Source organism: Rattus norvegicus, chromosome 1 (assembly GCF_036323735.1).
Source record: "Rattus norvegicus strain BN/NHsdMcwi chromosome 1, GRCr8, whole genome shotgun sequence".
NCBI lineage: Eukaryota > Metazoa > Chordata > Mammalia > Rodentia > Muridae > Rattus > Rattus norvegicus.
This window is the reverse complement of record NC_086019.1, coordinates 58,822,088-58,843,297: the sequence shown is the minus strand read 5'-3', so window position 1 is coordinate 58,843,297 and position 21,210 is coordinate 58,822,088. Positions and strand designations below refer to the sequence as shown.

The 21,210-nt window shown below is 35.2% G+C and overlaps 1 protein-coding gene across 2 annotated transcripts in view; it reads right to left on the bottom strand.

Moving 5' to 3' along the window:
* Vom2r8 (vomeronasal 2 receptor, 8) overlaps positions 1–20,669 on the bottom strand; it is a 39,656-nt gene extending 18,987 nt beyond the window's left edge. Inside the window, exons 1-4 of one of the 2 annotated variants that reach the window (NM_001099464.1) lie at positions 20,449–20,669; positions 6,679–6,973; positions 5,507–6,333; positions 789–972 (exon numbers count right to left, since the gene is read on the bottom strand). In NM_001099464.1, the coding sequence (NP_001092934.1) occupies positions 789–972; positions 5,507–6,333; positions 6,679–6,973; positions 20,449–20,669 (1,527 nt within the window). Of the gene's footprint in view, positions 1–788; positions 1,005–5,506; positions 6,334–6,678; positions 6,974–20,448 lie in introns of both variants that reach the window. The other variant, XM_039090959.1, reaches the window with a different exon arrangement.
* Between the last annotated feature and the right edge of the window lie 541 nt (positions 20,670–21,210).

Genomic DNA, 21,210 nt, shown 5'->3' with positions numbered 1-21,210 from the left:
AACTTCTAAGCATGGAAAGACAGTGAACACATGAGTATGAACCGATTTAAGGAATTCTATCACAGCAACTATACGGAATTTAGAATGAAAAATGATCCATGTATGTTAAAGTGTTTGAATATTTATTTTCCTATTGGTAGCCCTATTTGGAAAGTTACTGAAGTTTTAGGAGATACAGATTTGCTTGAGGAATTATGTTCCTGTGGGTGGGAATCATAATCATTTTCTTAGGTCCCATTTTCTCATTTTATTAACTGTTAATATGTATGGATAGAAACACTATCTTTCCTATTCCTGTGCCTGTCTGCATGATTACCATATGCTGTTATAATTCTATCTATGGTAAAATCTTATAGTTCTGGAACCATAAGCAACAACATTATGTTTCCAAAAAGTTGCTTTTTATCACCATGTTTGATTATACAATTGAAAATAACTTTTATATTATCCATTATATTCAATTCAAATGTGATATTTTCTTAAGTACATTGAACCATGAATCATTTTAGAAACAGGTGTTTGTTCTTCCCTAGTTTCGCTAATTTGTGACAAATGTAGTAAATCTAATCTTCATACACATGAACATTGGAGGAACAAATAACACTCAATAATTTTATTGATCTACATAAAGAAAGATGAAAAGCCAATACCAGTACTAGTTTTGTTGCATGTTATATTGATAATAGAAGATTGATAGGCCTTGAGTAAAAAAATATGCACTATTATACTGAAAAGCAGAAATTTATTACAAGCATAAATTCAAAGCATTTAGATAAGACATAACACACCTCTGAAAATTCTTCTGGCCATTGTATTATCTGCTCAGTTAAAGACAACTGGTGGCCCTGGGGAGCATTTGTAGAAAATGATCCTACTTTCACCTTTCTTCCAAGACCATTTGGTAAATTCCAAAGGTTAATAATGTCATATTCTGTATTAAATTTCTGTCTCCAATCTAAACTCCTTTGGTCTCTCACCTCAACATCACTCAGGAAAAAGTTAAGCTGAAAAAGATTCACAAATTTGTATTAAACTATGCCTAACTGTCAGACAAAAACTCTGTTTTTGAATTTGTCTTATTTTTCTTAATTTCTGATGTGAATATCAACATAAATGAAGCTACCTATAATGCTAAAAGAACCCAAGTTGTGGGATGCCATTCTCCATCTGAAAGATCATTCAACTCTATTGGAAACCCTTGAATCAAGCTCAGATAATAAATCAATGACTTATAACTCATGTAAATGTTAATTATTTGCAACCTACCCAATACTCTTTGTTTACAGAATATCTTCAGAGGACCATTAACTAAAATGAAGGTTTGATGTTTAATTCTAAATAAAGGGCATCATTAAAGTAAAAAAAAAAAAAACCCTGTCTTTATTTTAGTTAAATGTCTACTTTTTATTTCATTTGAAGGAATTTATAAAGAAAACGTTGATTTTTTTACAAATATTACTATAAGAATATTTTACAGCTAGCTATTAATGACATGAACTTGGTGATGACTAAGCACATTTCCTCCTGGTATCTTGCATCCTATCGCTCAAAAACACAGATGGGAAACTCTCATGATCACTACATAAGCTTGGAAACCAAAAATTTCCTGTGATTGTGGACAACATAAATTAAATTTATAAAATCAAAGTACTTGTCACTTCAAATCTCAACAACAAACATGTGAATCTCTCCTTACCTCTAGGTAACTTTAAGAGCAATTCTCAAATTCATCTGGAAAGGCAAAGAATCCAGAATATTGAAAACAATTCTTAACAATAAAAGAACGGCTGGGAGAATCACCATCCCTGACCTCAAGCTCTATTACAGAGCAATAGAGATAGAAACTGCATGGTATGGATACAGAGACATACAGGTTGATCAATGGAATAGAATTGAAGATGCACAAATAAAATCACACACTTACCCACACATGATCTTTGAAAAAGAAGCCAAAAAATAAAATGAAAAAAGGATAGCATCTTCAATAAATGATGCTGTCTGTATATAGAAAACTGAAAATTGACATATATTTGTCAACATGCACAAAGCTCAATTCCATATGGATCAAGGACCTTAACTTAAAACCAGATACACTGAATCTAGTAGAAGAGAAAATGAGAAAGAGCCACGAACCCATTGGCACAGGCAAAAATTTCCTGAACAGAACTTCTGTGGGGCATCCCGCTATGAAAGGTACCTCGATTCCTGGTGGAGATAGTTTGAATCCCTGGAGAGCCTAAAAGGGACAGCAAGCACATTTCAAGTCTCCCAGGAAATCAAGGCCTCACTAGCTGCAGTCACCCCACACACCCCTATAGAGAAGTTTGAGACAGAGCAGTCAAGTAGGGCAATGCCCAAGCCCCTCCTCCACAGGTGAGGACTGACCACAGGTCAGTAGGCTCAAGACAGATCAGTCATAGAAACAAGACCAGACCCCCAAATATGTAGATGTGGTCTTCCCAAGCTCTCAGGCCAAACTATTAGGAAGTACCTGCTGTCAGACACTTACCCATCCAAAAACTGTATTTAGGAATTGTGTTCAGGATTAAAAGTATGCAGAAATTATTCCATCGTCTGAGAACTTCTGTCATGAGAGCTCTAACACTGCTGCTTGGAGAAGAGATCTCCTCTCCTGAAATCTTTGCCAGAAGCTTCACTGCACCCCTGGATGGCTAGTCAGTCTCCTGCTGGCTCAGGGCAGTCTAGCAACCAAAACAGCAGCAGCAGCAGCAGCAGTGGCAGCAGAGGCAACGGCGGCGGCAGCAGCAGCAGCAGCGGGACATAGCCCCCCATCCCTACCTGAGTTCTATCCTCCTCACCTGAACCTAGCCAGGACAGAGATCTCCGTGGAAAGCCCCAGGCACCAGAGCCTCACAAACTCCAATAGCTCATGCTCTAAGATCAAGAATTGATAAATGGGACCTCATGAAACTGGAAAGCTTCTGTAAGGCAAAGGACATAGTCAACAAGACAAATTGACATCCTACAGATTAGGAAAAAAATCTTCACTAACTACACATCTGATAGAGTGCTAATATCCAAAATATATATTAAAAAAAAAACTAAAGAAGCTTACCACCAAAAAAAAAAAAAAAAAAACAAACAACCCAATCAAAAAATGGGTATAGAACCAAACCTAGAATACACAATAAATGGATCTCAAATGGCTGAGAAGCATGTAAAAAAAAAGTTCATAGACCTTGGTGATCAGAGAAATGCAAATCAAAATGATCCCGAGATTCCATCTTATACCAATCAGAATGGGTAAGATCAAAGTTTAGAACAGAGGCTGAAGGAACGCCCATTCAGAGCCTGCCCCACACGTGGCCCATACATATACAGCCACCAAACTAGATAAGATGCATGAAGCAAAGAAGTGTTGGCTGACAGGAACTGGATGTAGATCGCTCCTGAGAGACACAGCCAGAATATGGCAAATACATAGGTGAATGCCAGTAGCAAACCACTGAACTGAGAATGAGACCCCCGTTGAAGGAATCAGAGAAATAACTGGCAGAGCTTGAAGGGGCTTGAGACCCCCATAAGAACAACAATGCCAACCAACCAGAGCTTCCAGGGACTAAGTCACTACCCAAAGACTGTACATGGACTGACCCTGGGCTCCAACTGCATAGGTAGCAATGAATAGCCTAGTAAGGGCACCAGTGAAAGGGGAAGCCCTTGGTCCTGCCAAGACTGAACTCCTAGTGAATGGGATTGTTGGGGGGAGGGTGGTGACATGAGGAGGATGGGGAGGGGAACACCAATATAGAAGGAGAAGGGAAGGGGTTAGGGGGATGTTTGCCTGGAAATCGGGAGAGGTAATAACAACTGAAATGTGAATAAGAAATACCCAATTTAATAAAGATGGAGAAAAAAAAGAAAAAAAAAAAAACCTCAGGTGACAACACATGTTAGTGAGGAAGTAGAGAAAGAGGAACATTTCTCCATTACTGGTGAGATTGCAAACTGTTACAACCACTCTGTAAATCAATTTGGGGGTTCCTCAGAAAATTGGAAATAGGCCAACTTAAAGACCTAGAAATACCACTCTTGGGAATATACCCCAAAGATGCCCCACCATGCCACAGGGACACAAGTTCTACTATGTTCATAGCAACATTATTTGTGATACCCAGAAACTGGAACCAAACCAGATGTCCCGCAACAGAAGAATAGAGACAGAAACATGGTTCATTTACACAATGGAATACCAATCAGCTATTAAGAACAAGGACATCCTGAGTTTTGAAGACAAGTGGAGGGAACTAGAAAATGTTATTCTGAGTGAGGTAACTCAAACCCAAAGGAACATGCATGGTATGTTCTCACTAATAAGTGGTTATTAGCCACACACACACACACACACACACACACACACACACACACACACACACACAAAGGTACAAAATACCCAAGATAGAGTCCACAGAACCCAAGAAGGTCAACAAGCTGAAGGACCCAAGTAAGTACTCCTCATTTACCCTTGGGCGTGAGAAGAAAGCAACCACAAGGGGGAGGGAGGGAAAGACTTGGGAGGGAAGGAGGATAGGGGTTGGGGGAGAGGGGAAGATGATCTGGCATTAGGTGAGGGAAAAGTACTGAAACCCTGAGGGGCAGCAGAAAGAATGGAAATAGGCAAACTCAAGAGGAAGGAGGTTTGGAGGACCTTCTAAAATGTACCAGAGACCTGAGAAGTGAGAGACTCTCAGGACTCAAAGAGGGGGGACACGACATGAAAGGCTCTACAGTCAGAAAGGGGAACGTATCGAATACACAGCCATCAGAAAGATATCATAATGCTTCCTGGCTGAAAGAAATGCAAGGATGGAAATGGAGAAGAGTCTGGAGAAAAGAAGATCCAGGGACCCACCAGGACATGATACCATTACTGAAGCTCTGGAGCATTCACAAAAAGATACCTACCATAACTGTACTCAAAAGACCCAACAAGCAACTGGAAGAGTCAGATGCAGATCTGTGCACCCAACCAATGAACAGAAGCTGCTGATCCCTCTGTTTGAGTTAGCGAAAAGCTGGGGGAAGCTGAGGAGGGCAAACCAGTAGGAGGACCAGCACTCTCAATTATCCTGGACCACTGAGATCTCTTAGACACTGGATCACCAACCAGGCAATATACACCAACTGAGATGAGGCCTCCAACACATATGCAGCAGAGGACTCCTGGGTCTGGATTCAGTCAGAGAAGGTATATCTAACCCTCAAGAGACTGGAGGCCCCCGGAAGTTTGGAGGTCTGGTGGGTGGGTGGGGTGGGCACATCCTTGTGGAGACTGGGGTGTGTGGGGAATATAGGGGTTGGGAAAGAATTATGTGATGTGGAACTCTTGGGGGGTGGACCGGGAGGTGAATAAAATCTGGGTTGTAAAAATAATTAAAATGAATAAATTAATTAAAAAAGAAAGAAACACAAAATTTCTTGTAATTTTGGACAAACTAAACTAAATTTTACAATACCAATTTAAATGTTATAGCAAATCTCATACATCAGAATGCTGACATTACAATATAGTAGAAAGGATATTACCTGCCAGGGGAAAAACATGATTTCTTCCCCATTTTCATATGGTTGCATTTGTACTTGCTGAAGTCTCATCTCATGGAGACTGTGAGCCACAGCATACACAGCATTGTATATGCTGATGCTCTCATCACTCATGGACACATCAAATATGTGACGAGGTAATATGTCCAAAGATGCATTGAATTGACAGTTGTTCAAAAGTTGACAATCAATATCGGAAAATGAGCACTTGAAAAACAAATACCACAATTTAGGAAGATAAATATCTTCTGGGTATTTGTATGGATTAACTGTTTGAACAAAATTAGTAAACTCAATTCTTTCTGTATAATGGTGTGTAAAAATGAGGCTCCCATGGAATGAGTCTAACATGAAATAATCAGCAATAACATGGGGTTCAATGTTCATGACCCAGACTTTCCATGTCAATAACCTTTGCCCAATATTTCTCATTAGGCCTTCTAGAGAATCAATGTCACCATAAATAATTATGACATTTGTCTCATCCATATTTTTCCAGAATTTGTTAAAATGTGACATCCAAGTGGCAGGGATCATTTTCAAAAAAGCTATGCAGACTCCTTTTCTCTCCATCTCATTTCTGAAATCTGAGAGAATTGTATTGCCTTTGTGGTCATCTGGGAGAATGAGACCAACCCAGGACCACCTAAAATGAACCAACAAAGAGACAATGCCGAGTGAAAGAGATGAGGCCATGGGGGCCATCTGGTAGAGAGAGGAATACTGATTTCGGTCACTCAAAATATGATCATAAGGGCCAAAGGAAAGCTGAAAGAAATCGAGAAAGAAGAGGAAAAATATTGATATCAAACAATATTTCATTCCCTAATCAAAAGATGAGAATAGCAAAAAGATATTTTCCCTAATTTTAAAGAAGATTGCACTTCCAGAATTTTACAAAAAGTTTTGGCTACCCTGATAGTTTCAAGTACCTACCTGCCTTCATTTCACCATATGTTCTGCAAGCAAGAAAAATGTGAGTTGATCTTGATGTGTTTGAGTATTTGCGTTGATGTTTGAATAATTCAAGTATCTCTTTTTTAATTTTAAAGACACATATAACATCAACAAAGCACTCCCAATTCCCAGTTGCTAAACTCCATGTTTTCTCACCTGGGGAAATTTAAACAGTTGAAATAATGTGCCCATTTGGGCAGATGTAGTCCACGATGTTCCTGTGAGTGCAGCAGTAAAATGCTTTTTTCCACATTTGTAATTAGGTAAAATATATTTCTCTCTATGTGCTGTGAGCCAAATACAGGCATTCATAAGTGTGTCCTTCTCAGTGAATCTGACATTGTAGAAATCAAATCCAAGAGATATATTGGATAAAAGATTGGGGTTTTCATTGATCTCTTCAATGGCAAATATCAGAGCCAGAATATACTGGTAGTTTTTAAAATTATACCTGTGTAAATGGCATAAATGTACAAAAGACATGTTACCTTTACCTCACATGCCTGTATATTTGTACAGCAAATTTTGTAGTTATCTATTTTCTATGAAATACATAATTTAATTTCTTCACCATGAGTATTTGGAACTAGATTGGATAAATGTATTAGAGTTAGGAAAGATAATTTAGCATTACCATTCTCTAATCGCACTTGTACAAAGCATACTTTATCTTTTAGAAGCAGGTCTAATAAAAACTGTCTACAAATTAAGAATCATTTTCATTCATAATAGGAGATCTGCTAGGACATAATAGGGGTTCTTGGATTTCTGGTGGTTCAACAGAAAATTGAAATAGTTCTATATGAAGTCCCAGCTATAACACTCCCAGACATATATTTAAAAGATGTACCACAATATGATAAGGACACATACTTCACTATGTTCATAACAGCCTTATTTGTAGTAGCTAGAAAATTGAAGCAGCCAGATTCCCTTAACCAAAGAATAATATAAAAAATGTGGGTCATTTACACAATGAAATACTATTCAGCAAGAGCATCATGAATTTTGCAGGCAAGTGGATGGTACTAGAAAATATCATCTTGAGTGAGGTAACCCAGACTCAAAAGAACATTCATGATATGTAATAACAAGTGGATATTAACATAAAATACAGGAAAGCCCATGATAAACCCCACTGACCATGAGAATTTAAACAGCAAATAATGCTCAAATGAGGATGCTTCAAACCTACATAGGAGGAAGGAACAAAATAATCATAGGAGACAGAATGAGGGATTAACATGGTGGTTGATGAGGGGGGTGGTGGGTACGATTAGGTAAGCATGGAAATAAAAGAGAAGCCCAGAAGGCCAGGAGAATGAATGGAAATGGGCTCTTGCAGGTGTTCAGGAGTGTTGCAAAAATACTACTAATGATGCTATGTTATGCTTACAGTCAGGAGCCTGGCATGGCTATCTTCTGAGATACTTGACCAGCAGCTGACTGAGACAGATGCAGATATAGCGAAGCACTTGTCTGAGGTAATGACCCTTATGGAAGATTTTCGGGAACAATTGAAGGAACTGAAGCAGATGGCAACTCAGTAGGAATACTAATATTGTTAACCAACATGGATTCCTAGAAGCTGCCAGAGACTAAAACACAAGCTAAAGAACATACATGGGCTGGTCTGAGATCCTTGGCACGTATGTACTAGAGAAATGCCTTATGTGGCCTAACCCTGTAGAGAATTAAGGCTCCAGGGAGGGGGGATTCCAGGGAATACCTCTCTGAGGCAAATGTGTTGCAACATGAAGGAAAGAACTGTGTGAAGGGAGATGAGGAGGGAACATTTGGGATTTAAATACATAAAATAATTTTAAAAAAATTTTTTAAAAGTTTGAAGAAGAGCAGTGGAAAGATGCTAATAATCAGAGCTTGTGAATAATGTCAGGGAAAAAACATGATTTCTCAATATGACAGGAGCATTATACTTATAATCTCAGAGAAAACAAAACAACCTGCTATGATCTGGGTATGCTCTAATGATACAAAACACCAGCATGAAGAATGGAGGTAGACACAAAATCAAACCCCTGACTAAGAAGTATTATATTTAGTTAGAGATTGCTGCTGTAAAGAGACATAATATTCATGGTTGTTCTCATAAAGGAAAACACTTAATTGAAGGCTAGCTCATGATTTCAGAGATTTAATTTAACATTGTCATGGTAGGATGCATAGAAGTATACAGAAAGAAAAGTAATTCAACATGGACCTGAGAGGTATACTTCTGAACCAATGCCACCAAAATGGGAATCTGAGAGACATTGGCCAGACCTGAGTTTTCTAGACCTTTAAACCTGCAAACACAATGACAGATTTCCGCTAGTATATCCACACCTATATCAACAAGGCCACACCTACTAATAGTGACTCTCTATGGGCAAGACTTTTAAACACAATACTGGGGTCATTCCTGTCCAAACCACTGCATTCAATTCTTTGACTCTCATATGCTTGTAGTGATACAGAATTCCAAGTAAATTTAGTCCAACTTAAAAAGTTCCCATGGTCTAAAACACCCTCAAATTTATTTAAAGTCCAAAGATTGAAGTTTTTCTGAGATTCATGCAATTTCTTATATATAATTCCCGATAAAATCAAATTACAAAAGTAGGTCACTTACTTCCAATGTAGAATGGCACACAGTATACACTACCATTACAAATTAGAAGTAAAAGAAGATAGCAAGAAATAACAGATCAGAAAATTGAAAAACAAACAAAAAACAAAAACAAAACCAAGCTGAGTTATCTCCAAATTCTGCATCGTCATGGTATTGGGGCCATCTAGGAGATGCTACAGGCTAGCAGATGAACTTTCAGACATCTCTCAATATGGAGCAACAATGGATCAGCTCTTTCAGGGGAGGCCTGAATGACAAATCTCAGAACTGGATTTCTGCAACAGATAGGACTTTCCTTTCTTTAAAAAATTAATCTTATTATCCCTGGGTACTAGCCCATTGTACAGGGTGGGCCTATCTTCTACAGATAAATGAATTTGCACTGTCTTGTAGTCATGTTATATGATGATTTTTTTAATTCTTACTAATTCTATAAGGATTCCTAAAATTATACTGGTAAATATTTAGCCCTTTGTAATTATGATTTCATATTAGAGGTCCCTCTGATATGAAACCTGCAATTGGAACTCCACCAAACTTCATATTTCAGGAGTAAATTGCTTCTGAATCAGAAAGCAGCGTTTACAACATAGTAATACATTTGTTTAGACTGTAAAACAACTAACTAAGGCCGTGAACTGAGAATGAAGGATTTATTGTATGTGCAAGGACAGAAGATAAAATATTGACAGGGTTTATCTATGCAAAACTTCCATGTTAACTTAGATATAAGAATTATGTTTTTATATTCTCAATGGAGCTGTGGTGCTAGTGAGAGGTAATGAATGTCTACCTAGGTATCTAACCTTAATGGAAGCACATGTAAAGTCTGTCTTGTAAGGTTCTTATTCAATTTATGATTTGAATTTATGTTTAAACTTGTGGTGAAATTTTGAAATAAATAAGATGTTAGCACGTATTCTGAGAAAATGTACAAGAACTGAGAATAACAGGAATAAATTAGCAAATAGTCTCATAGGTTCCCCCCTCCCTTACTTTTTCCTTGAAATAATGATTAGACCCTCATTTCAAAGTGTCTTTTATTTTTTCATGTGAATGGCTTTCTCTAGCTGACAAGGAGTTAAACAAACTCCTAACTTTGGGGCACTGGATGCAGATGAACTGTGGAAAAAGAACAAAGGACTGTTTTACTTAATCCCCTGCTGTTTAGAAACAGGGCAAGCTAGGCGCTTTGACTCTCAAAATAATCAAAAAAGATTTTAGATTTTTAGAAGCAATCAGTTTTAGCACCTAGTATAGTTGGTGCACTTAAAGGCCAGGGATCATCTTTTTTCTGACCTAAGTCCAATACTTTGTACCACTTCAGCCCATTATAGACAAGACAGTCTCCCAGCAGGATGACAACATGCTTCTCAGGTCACTAATTCATTTCATTTTTGTTGACTGCAAAACACAGCTTTCTCTTGGGCTCTATTCCATTTTGGCAATGCTCCTTGGCAAGCAGGCCAGAAATCTATCACGTTCAATATTATGGTATCTCCAAGGCAATTCAGGGTGGTCCTTTAGAACTTAACATAATGGCTTCTTTGAGTCTCCATCCATGGACATCCCTGTTATACTCCTGGATTTAAAAACTTTTGTGAACCTCAAAAAAAAAAAAGAAAGAAAGAAAGGAAGGAAGAAAGAAAAAAAGAAAGAAAAAGAGAAAGAAAGGAAAGAAAGAAAAATACCATAATCTATTCCTTCTATCCCTTGACTCTAATTTCAGGACCACATTGTTTAAAATGTCAAGTTCTGCTACATGATAGGATTGGAGCATACCCCATGTGTTCAATTAAATCTTGACCGGCATTAATTTTATTGTTTGTTTTGTTTTTGTTGTTTTAACTGCAGTTTTTTTTACTACATTTGTATATCCTGAACCTCAATCTGTATTCCAGGAAGTCCCTAACCTCTGAGATGCAAAAGCAGGAATTAAAGGTATAAACCAAAATATCAACTCTAAGTTTTTCTTTAATCCATTTATACAAGTTGGTAGCTTAACTAGGTAGAATCTTGCCCTGAGGTCCCAACTTTCTTTATTCCATTTAACACAGTGCTTTCAGATAATCACTTTATTTATTTGAACATAGGATTTAGCTGCATTCCACTTCTTAGATCTGTACATTTTGTGATTTTCTTCCTTAACTTTCTATTTTTCATTTTAAATCTTCATAAGAGTGAACATTAATAGACAGACAACAGAGTCAATACTAGGCCATGTTTAGATATCTTCCAGCAAAAGGGATTAATTTATAACTATTCACTTTATGGTCAGGCAGATTCCTTTGGTTTAAGACCAAGAAGTGGCAACATTCATTGACAAAATATCACAAGAACAGTTTCTTAGAAACACATTAAAATTAGTCTCTTCTGAAACCAGTTGATGCAGCAATTCCAAGGTCAAGTCACACTCAACACCACTTTTTTTAAATTTAATTTTAGAATGGTTCATTAACCAACACTTCAAGCACTTAAATGTTTTCCTAAGCCAAATTCAATGTCAATATATCTCTAGACAAACAAACAAACACATAAACAAATGAAACGTTACTTATCATAACAATAACCCCATCCCTGCATCTCTGGTAACAGTTTCTATAATAGTTTTGTTTTAGTGTTGTGAAGAGAGATAATGACCATAGGAACTCTTATGTATGTGAAGATTTAATTGGGGCTGTCTTACAGTTTGAGAAGTTTTATCCAATTTATTGTGGTGGGAAACATGGTAGTGTGAAAGCAGACATGATCTTAGCAAAGGAGGTGAGAGGTCTACATTTCATCCACAAGCAGCAGAAATGAAGAACATGGACAGGGTTTTGTTTTATAGACCTGTAAACCACACTAAGGTCTATTAAGAGGCTTCTTTCATGAAGACCATATCTAGTCAAACAAGGCCAAACCTCCTAATATCCCTTTTCACTATGGGCCAAGCATTCAAACACACAAGTCTACAGTAGCCATTTCTACTCAAAGCTGAAAAATATTCCAACCTGATAACTTCTTTAAGAAGAGTCAACTTTTCTTCAATAATCTGATCTATGGTAAGCAAATCATATTCTCAAATTGTACCAACTCAACAGTAGTTGCAAATCAGAAAGGCATGCTTGAATGAAGAGAACAGTATTAAACTTAAAATTTTATGGGTAGAAAGATAAGGGCTGAGAGGGTAGATTTAGGACTAAAATGAAACTTTGGAGAATATGAAAAATATGTTAATTTGCTTATAGATATAAATTATTATGGTTAAGATTTTCTCTTTTTATCAGGTATAAGGAATCTTTTTTGTGGGATATTTTTATTTACATTTTAAATGTTTTTCTCTTTCCCAGTTTCCAATCCATATACCCCTTATCCTTATTTTCCTAGATAGATACCCAGTATCAAAGTAAAATCAGGATCAGATAAACCTTCCAAATAGTCCCATACCTCCTAAAGAAATAGAAGCAATTATTAAAAGTCTTCCAATTAAAAAAGCCCAGAACCAGATGGATTTAGTGCAGAATTCTATCAGAACTTCATAAAAGAACTCATACCAATGCTGTACAAACTATTCCACAAAATAGAAACAGAAGGAACACTAACCAATTCCTTCTATGAAGCCATGTTACACTTCTACCTGAACTACACAAAGACCCAACAATGAAAGAGAACTTCAGACCAATTTCCCATATGAATATCAAGGCAAAAATACTCAATGAATTTCTCAAAAACTGAATCCTAGAATACATCAAAATAACCATGCATTATGATCAAGTAGGCTTCATCGCAGGGATGCAGGGATGGTTCATTAAATGGAAATCCATTAAAGTAATCTGCTATGCAAACAAACTCAAAAGAAAAAAAAGATCCTCTCATTAGATGCTGAGAAAGCATTTGACATAACTCAACACCCATTCATGATAAATGTCTTGGAAAGATCAGGTATTCAAGGCTCATACCTAAGTGTAATAAAGAAAATATATAGCAAACCAGTAACAAACATCAAACAAAATGGAGAATAACTGGAATCAATCTCACTAATATCAGGGACTAGACAAGGGTGCCCACTCTCTCCTGATTTTTAACATAGTACTCAAAGTCCTAGCCAGAGCAATCAGACAAGGGAAGGAGGTCAAAGGAATACAAATATCACTATTTGCAGATGATATAATAGTATACTTATGTGACCCCAAAATTTCCATCAGAGAACTACTAAGCCTGATAACCAACTTCAGCAAAATGGCTGGGTATAAAATTAAAGCAGAGCCTTCCTCTACTCAAAGGATAAACAGGTTGACAAAGAAATTAGGGAAATGATACCTTTCACAATAGTCAAAAAAAACATAAAATATTTCGGTGTAACTCTAACCAAGCAAGTGAAAGTTCTGTATGACAAGAACTTCAAGTTTATGAAGAAAAAAATCCTAGAAGATCTCCAAAGATGGAAAGACCTCACATGCTCATGGATTGGCAGGATTAATATAGTAAAAATGGGCATTTTACCAAAAGCAATCTACAGATTCAAATTTCAAACTTAATTCTTCACAGAATTAGAAAGAACAATTTGTAAATTCGTTTGGAATAACAAAAAACCTAGGAAAGTGAAAACTATATTCAACAATAAAAGAACTTCTGGGGCAATCAGCAACGCAGACCTCAAGCAGTCTTACAGAGCAATAGTGATAAAAACTGTATGGTATTGGTACAGAGACAGGCAGATAGAGCAGTGGAAAAGAATTGAAGAAAGGAAATGTACCCACCCACCTAGAGTCACTTGATCTTTAACAAAGGAAGTAAAACCATCCAATGGAAAAAAGATAGCATTTTCAGCAAATGATACTGGTTCAACTGGAGGTCAGCATGTAGGAGAATGCAAACAGATCCATTCTTATCACCTTGTACAAAGCTCAAGTCCCAGTGGATCAAGAACCTCCACATAAAACCAAATATACTTAACCTAATAGAAAGTAATTGGGGAAGACCCTCAAACACATGGGCACTGGGAAAAATTTCCTGTACCAAACACCAATGGCTTATGACCTAAAATTAGCAATCAACAATTGGAAACTCATAAAATTGAAAAACGTCTGTTAGGCAAAGGACACTGTCAATAAGACAAAATACCAACCAACATATTGGGAATAGATCTTTACAAATTCTACATCCAATAGATGGCTAATATCCAATACATACAAAGAAGTCAAGAAGTTAGACTCCAGAGAATCAAATTATCCTATTAAAAATGCAGTACAAAGCTAAAGGAAGACTTCTTAACTGAGGACTATTGGATGGGCAAGAAGCACATAAAGAAATGTTCAACATCTTTAGTCATCAGGGAAATGCAAATCAAAACAACCCTGAGATTCCACCTAATATTAGTCACAATGCCTGAGACCAAAAACTCAGATTACAACATATGCTAGTGAGGTGTGGAGAATACGGAACACTCATCCATTGTTAATGTGATTGCAAACTGGTACAACCACTTTGGAAATCTGTCTGTTAGTTCTTTAGAAAATTAGACATAGTACTACTTGAGGACCCAGCTATAACACTCCTGGTCATATACCCAAAAGATGCTCAAACATATAACAAGGATACGTGCTACATTATGTTCATAGAATCCTTATTTATAGTAGCCAGAAACTAGAAGAAACCCAGAAGACCCTCAATGGATGATTGGATACAGAAAATGTTTTACAGTTACACATTGGAATACTACTCAGCTATTAAAAAGAATGACTTCATGAAATTTATAGGTAAATAGACAGACCTGGAAAATACCATCCTCTGTGTGGTAATCCAGTCAGCAAAGAACACACATGGTATGCACTCTCTGATAAGTGGGTATAAGCCCAAAATCTCGTAATTCCCAGGATACTCTTCACAGATCACATGGAGGTCAAGAAGAAGGAAGACCAAAGTGTGAATGCTTCAGTCCTTCTTAGAAGGTGGAACAAAATACTTAAGGAAGAAAATAAGGAGATAAAATGTGGAAGAGACTGAAGGAAAGGTCATCCAGAGACTGCCCTTCTGAGGATCCTTCCCAAACACAAATACCAACCCAGACACTATCGTGGATGCCAAGAAATGTTTACTGATATGAACCTAAATTAGTTTTCTTATGAGAGGCTCTGGCAGAGCCTGCCAAATACACTGGCAGATTTTCCCAACCTACCATTGAACGGAGCAGGGCATCACCAATGGAGGAGTTAAGGAAAGCACTGAAAGAACTGATTCACAGAATGAATCACAATCAACCAGATCCCCCAGAACTCCCTGGGTCAAAACTACCTACCAAATACACACAGAAGGACCCAGGGCTCCAGTCACATATGTTACAGAGGATAGACTTGGTGGACATAAAAGGAGGAGAGGTCCTTGATCCTGTGAAGTCTCAATGGCCCAGTGTAGGGGAATGCCAATGTAGGGATGCAGAAGTTGGTAGTTGAGCGGAAGAGCACCATCATACAAGCAGTGGGAATGTAATGAAATGTAAATAATGTAAAACCTATTAAATGTAAATAAATAAAATAATAAAAACTGTTAAAAAAGAAAATCAGCACATAAAAATTAAAAATTAAAATGTAAATAATAAAAAATTAGAATTGAAAAATAACATTGTCCAATGGAAACATATTAAATAGAATGGCTAATTGTGAGAAAAATGATTCATGACAATTTCCCATTCATATATATATATATATATATGTACATATATATATACATTTAAAGATACCGATGATTTTTGAAAATTCTTCACATGTATATAATTGAGCAACATTTACTATTTTGTACTTTATACTACAGAAATCAGAGGAGCAATATCTCTCCAGAAATAATGCAATGAGAAGCTCAAACTTTAGTAAAACACATTCTACTTTGTCTTTGCATATCCAATTTTCAAAGCACATTGTATGTAATAAATATGTTTGTAATGAAAATTCTTTTTTTACTTCTTTTTCTCAGAATATCGTAAAATTGCATTAATTTGCCCTTTTCTTTGCTCCATTAAAAATCTTTTTTTATTTTTAAATTCACTGAATTTTTTTATTTCACTGGAGGACTCAACTCTATCGACACCCCCCACACATACCCACACACACTTGTAGGTAACTAAGAAATGTTATGAAATAGTCTTCCCAAGATATGCTATTCTTCTATAAGCGTACACCAATTTCTTATTTCATACCAAGCATCCAACCCTGAAAGTATACGTGCAAATGAAATTATACAGACTAAAAAGGTTTTTAAACACTAAACAATTTCACTAGACTTTTTTCTGAAAAATCTAAAGATGAGTAAACTTTCAACATTAGTAACTGCCTAGTAGAAAATTAAAGTTAGGATGATAAAAGCCATTGGGAGTGGTTAACAGCATGGGAGCCTGACATATTATTCAAGCAGAGATATGATGGAAAAATTAGAGTTAAATAAAATAGAGCAATTCTCAGGGTCATAGACTCTCGTTCAGGACAAATTTTTAAGTAAGACCAAGGAAAAAGGAAAATAATATTTGTGCTAAGAATGGTAGGCACACTCAATAAAAGACAAAGCTATGGTAGGAACAAAACTATTGTACTCTGATTATTTATCACTCCTTACCACAGAGAATTTGAGTTTTGTATCTCAATTACTGAATGGAAATTTATTTTTATTAATATATGTAAAGTGCCATACATTTTTGAATGTGTATAATTGTTGAGGTTTCAACACTTTGAATATGTCAAGAAATAGGGGATTTAGTAAATTTAAATGTAATGTTCTGAATGCTCAGAAAAAGTAAATTACTGGGAATTGTTAAAACTGTATGAAGAATTATAATGACTGCACAATATACAGACAAAACACTTGGAAACATTAGAAACCAAAAAAATTCTTTTAATACATTTTTGCAGCATAAAATTTTCACCAAATACTTAGAAAATATCACTCTTTGTTTATTCCTCCAATTGCAATAAAATAAGATGAATTATTACATAATTCAATTTTACATATATTTTGGCTTAGATTAGGTTTTACAAGTCTACAAATCTACAAAGATCTGATATGTTAGTGGATGTTTTCATCTGATGCACACATATATCTCTATAAGATGAATGGTAAAATAATCCTTCCAGTGTTGACAAATAAGGGCCATCAGTACTTATCTCAGGGAGATCTTGCAGAGTACACTTGCACAATAAAGGTTAGTGTATAGCATATAAGATGCTTGTGCTTGTAGTTCTGGCTTTGTTGGAATATACTTCTGCTGATTACACATTTCTTAGAAAAAAACACTATGGAAAAAGGTATATAGTAAAGAAAACCTGAGTGCCAATGAAAAGCACAAAATGGAACAGAATGAAAGCAAGTGGCTAAAACAGGAGAGACACCAACAATGGATATTTATATTCAATATAAATTAAATGCCATGGAGGAAATGACTGAAAATTCAATTCCAGTTTTCTTTGTTGTTTGAAAAAACACATAACTGAAATGCAGAATTATAATATAGTTAATATTGGAGCCATATTCCTTGCAAAAATGGATAAGGTAAGACATAGTAGAACCAATTCAAGATGGTATTATCTACATTTGAAATTCTGAAAAAAATTTGCAATGGAAATTTTATTGGTTTTTCAATGTGGTGTAAATGTAATCCACATTTGTTTGATTGTATATATTTTTGGTTTCAAATATTTCTGCAATTGAAAATAATAATAATAAAGTTGTATTATTTTCAGGGACTGAATATAGATAATTTCTAATCAAAGGAGACCCTTCATGTACTTTGAACAATAAGTATAAAATGTGAAATACGTGTAAAAACACATAATATAGTAAAATATTTTAAAATAACCTATCAACATAAATGTTTATCTATTACAATGGTGAATTGCTCATAATAGTACATGAACTTAAAGAAATAATACAATCTATTTAAATCTAAATTGTCAAGGAATGTATTCTTACAATACATTGGTTTTTGTTAATTTTGTCTTCATTTTCTGAGCTGAGGACTGAACCCAGGGCCTTGTACATGCTAGGTAAGTGCTCTACCATTGAGCTAAATCCTCAGCCCTAATATATTGGTTTTTATCAAGCAATGTACATACGATATGGTTATACAGTTGATGAAATCCACTTTGAAGTATAAGTTTAAACACATATTTTAATTGTTGTGAATGAAGTTAGCTCACCCTCCAAAACATCAAAGGAATTTCTCAATTTGATTTGGAATTATACTAGATAGATCAATGAAAGTATTCAATATATTAGTCAACAAAATATCCTAACCAGTGCATGATCCTGCTGCTGGTTCAGAGAGCCTGAATTTGATCTTAGCACAATCACTGTAGAATGGGATCATTTATTTTAACAGTTTTATTTTCACATGAAAATGTGAGTTGCATCAAAAGTATGTGGATACACAAATAATGGAATGTGATAACAAGTGTGAAAATACTCTCCCATGAATATGTCAATGGTAAAAGCCACTTTTCTCTCAAAATTTATTAAATATTATTAATGAACACTCTACAAAACAAAAATGCTCACTATCCACCTATTATATTATGATAGACTAAAGAAAAAGATCATTTATGTAAACTTAATAACCAATAGGAATGCATTTAAGCTCAGAAAACCAATAAGGAATATGAATTGAAGAGAATAAAGAATGTTCATACCTTGAAATGCGTAGAAAATTCCAATCAGGTAAATAAAGGATTAATGAAAAGGCTAAAAAAGATTCTCATTTTTGTGTAATATATGTCTTTTTGTGGTCAATGCTACATTAGAAAATTACATGTGATGAATGAGTTGTATAAGATAATTCTGTTGATAGTGTTTAATAAAATCCACTATATTGCTGTCACAAATTTAGTTTGTTGGTTTATTTTTTCTGAATCTATGACCCTGTAAACATTTTTGACTGGAAAAATTCCTCCTGTTAATAGTGAACTAGTTGGACACTAATGCTCACATAACTGAAAATATAATATTGTCAGAAAAGGGCTTGATGTTGCACAATATAAAGTCAAGCATATACCAATCCACAGTGGTGTATGAATACTTGATATAAAGGGCAGAAGAAAAATGAACTCATACAGAGCATTAATTATGATAGAGTAGAAAAGGCCTCACTCAACATCCAAACTTGCCACATCTGTTATGCGTATAAGAAAACTATGATATTATTTTAGAAATATTATTGCTATAAAAATTAGACCAAACATAGTTTATCCAAATAGTAAATCTTAGATAGCCATAAATGCTGTTACAACTTTTAAAAATAAATCTGTCAAAATAATAAAATATTCAATTTACTTTTACATCTTAACATTTTTCTCCTCCACTATCTTTGATTTAATTACTTCATAGTTAAGTTTTGACAAAATGTATAGCAATGTCAAGCACATATATTTCATTTGGTCATTTACCATTTGATGACACCCAATACATTTCTTCCTATGCTCATAGAGACTTACAAGTGTTATTACTCTATTTAGGGCCTTACTTCCTGGATCAGTACAAATAAAATAAAGTCTTCAAGATAGGAATTTCTAATTAGGATAAACACTTCTCATTTCCTTCATGCACTAATATTTCTATCTAATTCAGTCAGACTTGTCTGACACTATCCATTAGTCTGGAATATATCACACAAGCTAAGAAATATCCCAAAGATAATATCCTTATAGTGATTATGTTTTAGGGAACTCATCAATAAAAATTAGAATAGGTAATGGAAACTAATGGAAGATAAATTTAAATAAAGTAAAGGTGAGAAGAAAATTAGTAAACAAACATTTATAACAAAACTTGAGATAAGTTAAATATCTGTGGGGAACAGAAGTATTTACAACTGTGTGACTACCTAAGTCTGGAACCAACTGCATATAATAAAAGACAACCTCTTCAATTAAATATTACAATAACAATGGCAACTTATTGTAGTCAGGGATATCATCTAATATCACAAGTACAAATCTGGAGTTCAGAAATTCTATGAAAAACAAGGTCAGATTTAGATTAAATCATGTTTCCATAAACCCATAAAAATTAAAACTCTTTAGACATTGTGAAATACCAGGATGTCAGTAAATAGTTACAGTCATGAATCAACTGAGGAAAGCAACATGAATAAAGTCAATATCCCTAACTCATTTCACATTTTTGAGAAAAAACCCCAAAAAAATAAAATTGAAAAAATTAGAATCTCTAATATAAAAATTGTCACAATAAAAACCCCAAAGATTAAGTTTAATGAGTACACCCACTAAATTATAATTCTGAACTCAAAAAAAAAAATGAAACAGTATACTTACTGTAGGTAATTGTCCACATAATAGTATGGTAGAAATGAATGTGGAATCTTGTTCCCTGTGTAGTAAGTATGAATTGGGAAAAATGCACCAATAACCACATCACCTTTTTGGTGAAAAGCTTCAGTGATTTTGTAATAGCATTTACTGATATTAAAGGTTATAAAGACACAGAAAAAATTAGGAAGGTGTAAGAGCAACTGGATAAAAATCCAAGAGAACATCCTATTACTACATGGGTTTGCTTGATGCAGATCAAAAAGTATCCAGTAGATATATGTTCAAGTCATAGTTTGTGAGCATGTGAGTTTAAAATTTGTTGATGAGTGAGTCTGTCACACTAATAATTACAAGGTTTTTCTGTTGCTTTCTAGATGACATTTGGTATTTCCAAACTATTTTCTTCTCTTGGCTCTGCAGCTGAGGTCCTGTATTTAGGTGAAAAACAACTTGGAAAATGTTTGTTCATATTCTTCAGTAGCCAAAGGCATTATCATTTCAGCCAGTACTACAAATAGCAAGAGATCAGGGATGAACTCCTCTTGGGATGATTTGGCTAAAAATATGAATCAAGAAATATTTCATATGAAAAAATATAGGTGTTATACACAGGTTACTTAGCCCAACTGAGTAAAAATGAAAGGGCTTAAAACAAACCATTGTAGGTATAACAACACAAAATTAGTGTATTGTCTTGGATAGGCCCCATTTTGGGTTTAATAGTAAAGACACAGTGCAAATTATATAATGTTAGGCTGTTGGCAT